Source organism: Saccostrea cucullata, unplaced genomic scaffold (assembly GCF_032062105.1).
Source record: "Saccostrea cucullata isolate Sc308-1 unplaced genomic scaffold, CSIRO_AGI_Scuc_v1 ctg17884, whole genome shotgun sequence".
NCBI classification, from domain to species: domain Eukaryota; kingdom Metazoa; phylum Mollusca; class Bivalvia; order Ostreida; family Ostreidae; genus Saccostrea; species Saccostrea cuccullata.
In genome coordinates this window covers 120-10,747 of record NW_026930009.1, presented here as the reverse complement: position 1 = coordinate 10,747, position 10,628 = coordinate 120, and the positions used below count along the sequence as shown (strand labels likewise).

The 10,628-nt window shown below is 35.4% G+C and overlaps 1 protein-coding gene across 1 annotated transcript; it reads right to left on the bottom strand.

Moving 5' to 3' along the window:
* Positions 1–67: 67 nt before the first annotated feature.
* Positions 68–2,075, bottom strand: LOC134282728 (transcriptional adapter 2B-like; the record flags this gene model as incomplete). Its single annotated transcript, XM_062765135.1, has 5 exons — positions 1,667–2,075; positions 1,500–1,559; positions 1,161–1,261; positions 249–289; positions 68–138 (listed from the first exon to the last, which is right to left on the bottom strand). Coding segments are annotated over exons 1-5 (366 nt in total), but the record flags the coding sequence as incomplete, so codon positions are not given.
* Positions 2,076–10,628: the final 8,553 nt, after the last annotated feature.

Here is a 10,628-nt window from a genome sequence, read left to right as displayed (position 1 = left end):
TCATATTCACATTACAAGAACATAAAGCTAAATACACAAATTATGTATACGTATACCATAACTATACAAAACTCTGAACAATTATACCTTTTCCAATACTTCCATTGACGTAGAAAGTAACATAATGGTCTTGACATTCTGAAAGAAAAGCCAATAGCAAAGTCAGTCTTCCTTTCATTAATCAATCATCACATGACAAAACATACACATTCCGTTTCATTTGATTTAACATAGTATCTATAACATACCTTCCGCTGATCGAGATTCTACATGACTTGCCACATCATCCCTACAACAGAAATGTGAAAGTATTTAAAAAGTTTTTAAAAAAATTCCATGCCTCATTTCTCAGAGCATTAAATTATGAGTACCTTTATCATGTTTATTTTTTGCTACAGATGGTTTTCCATTGAGGCGATTTAAGCAAGAGTTATCCCCCAAGACCAGACCATCATATTGAAGGGCAACATTCCAAGATTCCTTCTTTATTCATAAAAGTTCAATTTGTTATGCTGGTTACTGAGGTAAAGATAACACTATTTTTCTTATGCATATATGATTGATTAAGTCTCTATCAATTCATTATTTTAAGATAATAAATATTTACCATCCATATATTTCTGGCATTCATGTTTAAAATTGGTTGCTCAAAGAGTAAAATTCACTGCTTTGCCCTACAAGATGGTGGCAAAGGGGAATAACTCCCTGGCAAAATATGTCATCGGAAAAACTATCTATATATCGTATGTGTTATTTTTATTTTATGATATTTTTGTTTTCTTTTATGGTTTTAATGAAATATAAGTTTGACTAGGCCATCCTTAAAAAATTGTTTGTTTGGAATTGCCGCCTGAAGGGTTTCAGACACAGGAGGGAGGGAAATTTTTTTTTTTTTAATTGAAAACCTAATTTTACATAGATCTGACACTATATTTCAGTGTTTTGTATGTCATACATGTAATAGGCAAAAAATTGATTAAATAAAAAAAATCTTCCTACTTTTGGTCAATAAAATTTTTTCAGGAGGGGGTTATTTCAATGAGGCGGGAGGCAATTCCAAACAAACTATAATTTTATTTTGGCCCTAGTTATATGGAATGAATGATGTTAATTATAATCTTATTTTGAAAAAGATGTAAATTTTGTAATCTCTCTGATACCAGTTTCCAAATCCGTACTGCTCCACTGCGTCTAAGAGCATGGTTTCCTCTGCCAGACTCCATGCTCTTGCAATGTCAAATGCACCAACAGGACTGTCATCCTGTAAGAGGCAGTGTTTAGTTATAAAAAAAAAAAAAACCAAAAAAAAAAAACCCATATAAAAATCACCTCTATAACAATTAACCGGTAATTAATTTGACAAAGACAGGTTAACTGAATGAGAGAATCAACCCTAATTTTTTCAATAAATCTTTATGGGAATTTGAGAGCAATCTCCTATGCATTAAGTTGATAAACATGATAAAGTGAAATCTTTTAATGACAGCACTTTCACTTACCAGGATTTTGTAGCTGTGATCACGTTTGTGAGAACCCAGTTCAGCACCACATGAAAAACACTAAAAAATCAAGACAAATAGCATTAATACTGAAAACATCTAGCACTGCTTTCAATACATTTTGAAAAAGTCCGCGAATTTTATATAAAGCTGTGACGTCAGCCTACCTGTAAACAAAGGTCAATGTCGACACATTCAGAACACTGCGCTCTGTACCCCGAAATATCACTCTGGCAGTAACTACATCGATATTTAGCCATCTCGATGTGGTCTATGATATTTATATATATTCCATAAGTAAATATTTCGGGGGAAAGCAACAAAAATAAACAATTTTGGCCCGCTTTACTGCCTACTCCCCATCTTTCTCGTACAGCGTTGTGACGTCAAATTTCCCATAATGCAACACCAACTTCCTTACGATTAAATCCCAGGGCAAATCCACATAATTTCTGCACCGTTGCGAGTCGTTTATGAAATTTTTATGACAGTTTATAACTATACAACAGCCCTTTGTTCCAAGCGGTGATTAAAAATGCGGATTTCAACTCACTTCCGCTGGAATTTCAAAATGCTTTGTCATGTGGCACGGATCTTATAATTTCAAAAAATCGGGGGCCGCATATGTCACAAAAAGCCGTAATAAAGCCTTAAAAACTGTTCAGTCACTTTGAATTTTCAAATATTCATAACGTTGGTACTTTCAATGCTGTATTCTTTTTCGAACACAATGGAATTAGTGCATCTAATCGATATATCAGCAGCGATGCCGTTAAGGGGAAGGGGGGGGGGGTTAGAATAAACCGCAAAACTTGCGCTGTACATGTATATAAAGCGATACCTTTCATTTAAATCCGTTAAAAACATTTGCACATTTCTCAATTTTCATTGAATTTTGTGATCCAATTCATTTATTACAAAGAAAATCGAAGGCTATTTTTATCAATATATAGAACCTTAAATTAAATTAGCTGCAATTCTAATATCCTCGCCATCGAATACCATGAATACATCTAGCTTCAGAAAGGGTGTTTAATGGACACATGAACATGTTAAAGCTAACTTCTTAATGTGCCTACACATTTCTCAACGTATACCGGTGGGAAACTTAATAGTTATGAATTTCGCCGAGGAAGAGATTCCGGCCTCATTTTCAATTTTTTGCATAGAATTCGAAATAAAATCATGATCTCAGAAAATAAGCAAAATAAAGTAAATCCATCATATGAGTGACCTAATGTGAAAATTGAATGACAAATATAAATTCGTTTAATTGGTTCGATTTTATACGCAGTGTAGAAATATACAATTTATCAGCGCATAAATTGGGGGGTTGTGCAAGTTGTTCAGGCGCGGAATCAGAAATTTTTTCCAGGGGGGGGGGGGTTCTACCCCAGTCCAAAAAAATAATCAAACCCAGAAATTTCTTGAAAGGGGGTAGTCGTTGACTTCTATTAGTTCAAACCTTTGACTTTTCATACCAGTTTAACACAAATTCGCGTTAATGGGTTAGGGGGTGGGTGGGTGGGGGTCTTCGTTTTCAGAGGGGGTACGTGTGTAAACCTTGGTTGTATAGTACGTGAAATAAAACAACACAGGTTTCAAAGTTCAGCAGGCTATATATATTATTTCATTCCAATTCTTTTCACATATGGAAATCAAGACAATTATAATGGCCCTGCAAAATAATGTACAAAACCTCAGCAATGTATACAACAATCAAGTGTTCATATTATAATACAAAACACCAATCATAAAATAGTCTCTCACTGAAAATATGCATCTGAACGCATTTACTCAATATAGTTATAGTTTAAACACTTATAAATTTAATTTATAAAGTGATCTCCACTGAACCTATTTAACTATGAAAGTTTAGTGATAAAATAAAACAATTATTTACACTTACATTTACAAATAATATTTAACAAACGACTTACCAAAATTATGGAATTTAGGCTCTCAAATTATCTAGGGAATTTATCTAAGTGCTGTGCTGTTCTAAAAGAATTAAACATGCAAGTTTTAACTACTGGAAAATGCAGAAATCTCATCCTGAAACAATTCTCAAACTTCAAAGATAAAAACCAAACAAAAAGTCAAACATACCATGACTGAAAATCCTAAGTCCACTAAATATAGACACAACCTGCTGGAACCACAGCACTGGACAAGAGTGACCAACACCCCAAAGAATTCAAAACCTGTCTAAGGTCACTAGTCATGTGACATGTCCAAACCAATCGCTCCACAGAATTTTGGCGGGAAAATAATTAATTCAACAAAATGTAAAATAAATCAACACAGACACTTTTAATAACTTTGTAATTTTATATATATGTAAAACTTTTATTTATCTAGCTATATTTCATAATTAGAAGTGCATAAAAATAAAAACACAATTTTAAAGTTATATATACAAAATTCTGCTATGCTACATCCTCCCCCTGGCTATGAAATGATGTCCCATCATTTTACAATGGAATCAACTACTTTCTGTATCAAGGCCGAAGAAGTAGCTTTCAAAACATCCGAGCAGATTAAGTTGGTAATTAATTGTGATTTTTCCTTACCTGCATCAGTAACCTCTCTCTGACTCATGACATACGACTCTTGCCATTTTGGTTTCTTCCTAACCCTAGCTGACCTACGTAAACCAGTTTCCTCATTACCTCCCTGGGCCACAACTTCAGGTTGTAGGTTTGGTTCCTCATGTTGCTCATGTGGAGTTTCCTCTGCTTCTCCTTCTTCTTGAGCTTCCACTGGTTCCTCTTCTTCTTGAGCTTCCTCTGGTTCCTCTTCTTGAGTTTCCTGTGGTTGCTGAGTCTGCACTGAATCTGGCTGTGGTGCCACATCACGTCTGACTTCAACCATATAAACCTCATCTTCAGTCTCACTGTCACTACTTTGGTATTTTCTCTCCTCTCTCTTTGAATTGTCCACCTTCTTAATCTGTGAACTCTTCTTCTCTGTTTTCTTTCTTATACTTGTGTCAGGCCTGACATCTGTAAATTCTTCTCTTCTTGTACCTGTCGGAATTATTAAATTCCTGTGAACTATTTTCTCTATTCCATCTTCATCTGAAATTAGAAAAACTGGAATATCCGGGTTAGGTTGTGATTTAACAAAATAAATTTTCTCCTCAAACTTATCTATTTTATGCTTTCCTTCATAAGCTAAAATCCGTAATAAAACTTGATCTCCAATACTTAGCTTCTTTGCCTTTGCTTTCTTGTCAAAATGACTTTTCTGCTTTATTCTTGACTTTTCTGCTGCTTTCCTCACTATCTTAAAGGTCTTCTCCATTTTGTTCTTCAAATCTGTAATATACTCATTATAATTTGGTTTCTCTTCACTGGTATCCTCTAATCTGAATGCTAAGTCTACAGGTAGTTTTGGCTTCCTCCCGAACATTAATTCAAATGGGGAATACCCAGTACTTTCATGTTTTGTACAGTTGTACGCATGCACTAAAGATGGTATATACTTTTTCCAATCTTGCTTTTCTCTATTTTCCAATGTTCCTAGCATACTAAGGAGTGTCCTGTTAAATCTTTCGGTCATTCCATTTGACATCGGGTGGTATGGAGTGGTTCTCGATTTTTCTATCTTTGTAATTTCACATAATTCTTTGATCAGATGACTTTCAAATTGAGCTCCTTGATCACTATGTAATCTAGCTGGAATTCCGTAGTGGACTATAAAATTGTTGTAGAATGCTTCTGCTGTTGTTTTTGCAGTTTGGTTTCTTGTTGGAATGGCCATGGCGTATCTGGTATAGTGATCAGTAATGACTAGGATGTTACAAATTCCTCCTTTGCATGGTTCCAATGTCAAGTAGTCTAAGCAAACTAATTCTAATGGATAAGATGATGTTATGCTGACCAACGGAGCTTTCTGACATGTTGACTTTCTCCTTAGACATCTGTCACAGTTCTTTATCCAGTTTTCTGTATCAAAACTCATCCCTACCCAATAAAATCTGTCTCTCAATAGAGTTGTTGTCCTATCTTTTGCGGGATGACCCATGTTGTTGTGAAGTCCTATAAGTGCTGATTGAATAAGTTTTCTAGGCAGTACTAGTTGGTTTACGTTGTTTTCTTGAAGCTTTACAGTCCTGTATAGTACTCCTCTGATTAGTCTAAAGTTGTCAAAATTTTTCATCATTGTACTGTGGTCCTTTGTTCTGGGTATGGCATGCCTAGGTGGTAAGCGTTTGTTTCTCACTGCTTCTATCCAAAATCTTAACAAAGTATCTTCATGTTGTAATTTCCTAAGTTCTCTAATTTCCATTTGAGCTAATGGTTGTCCTGGAAAATATGTTATTTCTATGATGTCCAATGGTTCCACTGATTCTGCCATGTTGACAATATGCGTACTTACCTGAGTGTTCCTGCATACTGCCTGTACCGCTTCTGAGGTGATGTTCCTATTGGCCAGTGGGTACCTGGACAAAGCATCTGCATCGGTGTTGATCTTACCTGGCTTGTATGTTATATCAAAATCGAATGCCGATAAAGCTGAAACCCATCTCTGCCCTGTCGCATCTAGCTTGGCTGTTGTCAGTATGTAAGTTAAGGGGTTGTTGTCAGTTTTTACCACAAATTTGTGTCCGTATAAATAATCGTAGAATTTCTCGGTGACGGCCCATTTTAGACATAAGAATTCTAACTTCATTGCCGGGTAATTTTCTTCTGATTTTCCTAACGTTCTGCTGGCATAACTTATAACTCGTAACTTTCCTCCTTGTTCCTGGCATAAAACTGCTCCTAAACCTTCTGTGCTGGCATCTATATGGAGTTCAAATTCTTTTTTGTAATCTGCATATGCTAGTATTGGGGCATGCGTCATATGATATTTCAGCTTATTGAATGCTATGTCATGTTCTGGCTTCCATCTCCAACCCTTTACTTCTACTTTGGTCCTCTTTTTCCTTTGGTTCTGTGGTGGCATTACTTCTTGTAGCGGCTTGACGATTTTACTGAAGTCTTTGATGAAACGTCTATAAAATCCTGCAAATCCAACAAACTGACGCACTTCATCTGGATGTGTAGGCACTGGCCACTCTAAAACCTTCTTGACTTTTTCAGGATCTGTTGAAATTCCACTAGCTGATACTATGAATCCTACATATTTCACTTGTTCTTGGAAGAATTTGCATTTCTTAGGATTGAGTTTCAGGTTGCATTCCCTTAGCCTGTTGAAAATAATCTGGAGACGTTCTAGATGTTCCTCATAAGAATTTGAAAAAATGATCAAATCGTCCAAATAAATAACGCAAATCTTCATGTTTAAATCACCAAGACATTCCTCCATGAGACGTTGATAAGTCGCGGGACTGTTTGAAAGGCCAAAAGGTAAACGGTTAAATTCATAAAATCCAATGGGTCCTACTGTAAAAGCTGTCCTATGTTTGTGTGATTCCTCAATTTCGATTTGGTGATATCCCGATTTCATATCTAAAACTGTAAAATATTTTGATCCAGAAAGTATGTCTAAAATGTCCTCAATCCTCGGTAATGCGTAGGAGTCCTTGATGGTTCTCTGATTCAGCATCCTGTAATCCACGCACATTCTAATGCTGCCATCTTTTTTCTTCACCAGTACCACGTTAGATGCAAAGGGTGACTTGGACTTTCTAATGATCCCTGCTGATAGTAACTGTTCTATATGTTTTCTTACTTCATCAATCATAGACGGGGGGATCCTTCTATATCTCTGCTTGAATGGGCTCTCATCTGATAGATTGATCTGGTGTTTAACATCTGTAAAATGTCCAATGTCTGTATCTCCTTTGGAAAATATGTCATTATATTCTCTGAATAATTTCCATAATTGATCCCTCTGTTTCTGAGATAATAAAGACGTCTCTAATGATACACTTCTCAAATGCTCTGGACCTTTATTTTGATAATTTTCTTCATCTGGTAAACAGTAACTGTTGCTATACTCTACCGGTTGAATCTCACACAATACTGATCTAGGTTGTACTGAAACCATTCTAGTTGTCACGTTAGAGATATAGATGTCCACTTCCTTGATGTTCATGGAGTAATTGAAACAAGTTGGGGTTATATCCAAATCCTTTGGTAAACATGATTTGTCCGTGTGTTCAAAAATTGCCGATGTTATGGGATGTTGTATCGTACTCCTACTGTCAATATATCCCTTTATACAGATGTTACTATTGGGCTTTATGATGATCTTATTCTTTTCTGCCGATCTTACTAATCCTAATCTGTTGTTTGTTTTCCTCAAAATTTTCTCCTGAATGGTCATCGATCTGAACGCCAAGTACCACGGAGTGAACAATGCTGCATTTTGTAAGAATCTCTCCCCATAGTCCATTTTGCAGTTGTCTATCAGATGCCTCAAAATGTTTGTTCCTATAAGAATGGGAGTTTTTTGGCTATAAGCAGTTGTTGGTACTATAAGAAAAATACTGGTCTGGGAACTTCTAATGGGAATACCATCTGATTCAAAATCCACTTCAATAAAACCTAAGTATGGTAAATTCTCTCCATTGGCACATTCTATTTGCAGCTCCTCAAATGACTGTAAAACTCTATGGCTAAGATTCTCTCTATAGAATGTTTCGCTAATGGTACTCACACCACTGCCAGTATCTAATAAAGCCTTAGCTTGTATCCCATCTACTTTCACTTCTGCCTCATTGCTGCTTCCTACTATCTCTGCTGGTGGGCGTGTCCTCTTATCACCTAGTACCCGCCCCTGGTAAAAGGTGGTCTCTCGTTTAAATGTCTCCTATGATCTAACTTCACATTGCACTGCCATTGATAATGTCCATACTGTTTGCATCTGAAACATTGAGGTCTGTTGTCAACTCCTGACTGGAATCCTCTTCCTCTACCATAATTCGAGCTATAAGGAAATCTTGGTGAAGGGTTATAATTTTGTCTAAACCTTGAACGACCTCTTCCTGATTGAACGTAGGGATTGGTCCTCATATTCGTTGTTGTATGTTGTTCTTTTAAATTTGTAATCTCCTTTCCCATGTCACTCATTTTAACTGACATATCCTGAATCAAGGTTTTTAATTCTGTAATGCCTGATTCCTGTTGACCTTTTTCAGAAACTTGTTGTGTCAAAATTATTGTTTTCTTTGTTTCCTTTGTATCCTTTTCTGTTACTACATGTTCTTTTTCTATTTTTCTTAATTCCACTCTTAATTTGTCAAAGTCATTGATCATTTCGAACTTAAATCCAGAGATATCTTTTAAATCCTGTCTGAGGCCTGCCCAAAATTTTGATCTTAACATCTCCTTTGAGTCATAGATTGTGATTAGGTCCTGTTCTATGATTCTGTTTAATATATCTTCAAGTCTGCATGACCAAGATGTGATATCCTCCTTTTCGCCTTGTTTAGCACTGTAGAATTTGGCTAATAATTCTTCTTTGGTGTCTACTGTCCCATACACACTTTCAAATTTTTCCAGTACAGCACCAATACTTATTCCTGGACCCAATCGCATCAGTATTCTGCTAGCCTCACCTCTGACAGATCTCCTAATGGCTTGCATAATAGTTTCCTCTTTGTATGTTTTCTCAAACAGTAAACTCTTCACATCATAACGCCATTGGTCATAATCTGCCTCACCTTTTGTCGCACTTTCTCCATAAAAAATTGACAACCTTGGCATGCTTGTGTGGCTTGACTGCACTATGGTTGTTGAAATATCAGGTTTTGTAAACCAGGAGTCGGGAGTTCGATCCTCACTGGGGGCTCCAAATGTAAACCTTGGTTGTATAGTACGTGAAATAAAACAACACAGGTTTCAAAGTTCAGCAGGCTATATATATTATTTCATTCCAATTCTTTTCACATATGGAAATCAAGACAATTATAATGGCCCTGCAAAATAATGTACAAAACCTCAGCAATGTATACAACAATCAAGTGTTCATATTATAATACAAAACACCAATCATAAAATAGTCTCTCACTGAAAATATGCATCTGAACGCATTTACTCAATATAGTTATAGTTTAAACACTTATAAATTTAATTTATAAAGTGATCTCCACTGAACCTATTTAACTATGAAAGTTTAGTGATAAAATAAAACAATTATTTACACTTACATTTACAAATAATATTTAACAAACGACTTACCAAAATTATGGAATTTAGGCTCTCAAATTATCTAGGGAATTTATCTAAGTGCTGTGCTGTTCTAAAAGAATTAAACATGCAAGTTTTAACTACTGGAAAATGCAGAAATCTCATCCTGAAACAATTCTCAAACTTCAAAGATAAAAACCAAACGAAAAGTCAAACATACCATGACTGAAAATCCTAAGTCCACTAAATATAGACACAACCTGCTGGAACCACAGCACTGGACAAGAGTGACCAACACCCCAAAGAATTCAAAACCTGTCTAAGGTCACTAGTCATGTGACATGTCCAAACCAATCGCTCCACAGAATTTTGGCGGGAAAATAATTAATTCAACAAAATGTAAAATAAATCAACACAGACACTTTTAATAACTTTGTAATTTTATATATATGTAAAACTTTTATTTATCTAGCTATATTTCATAATTACAAGTGCATAAAAATAAAAACACAATTTTAAAGTTATATATACAAAATTCTGCTATGCTACACGTGGTCCAAGGTTACTTTTTTTCTCGCTTAAGTATATAAATTTAATAACCTTGCAAATCCCAGTGGAGGTTCTGGTCCTGGTCTTATTAGGAGTTTTTACTGGGTATTGTGTTACATTAAAGTTTTAGAATTCAGAGAATTCAAAACTAAGTACATGTGTTTTATACAATCCGGATAGATTGTGAATTTAGCAAATTCACTTTCTATCCTCTGACTCTACAATAAACATCTCAACTTTAATCAAAATTGTTTCTCTTTGCCAATTTAGCATTACAATAGAAAAAGCGAGTTGCTATCCTACCAAATTAATTTCCCTATAGTTCACAGACGAAAAAGTCCTTGTGAAAATTGGATAGATTTACATGACAACATTGGTTAGCAATTATAGTTAATCTAGAATTTTTAAGTAACTATCACTCTAGGTATCTACCCTCTTCTCTCTACATGTATTTAAGCGGTAAACAGAATGTATACAAATCTTTAACTAGATATGT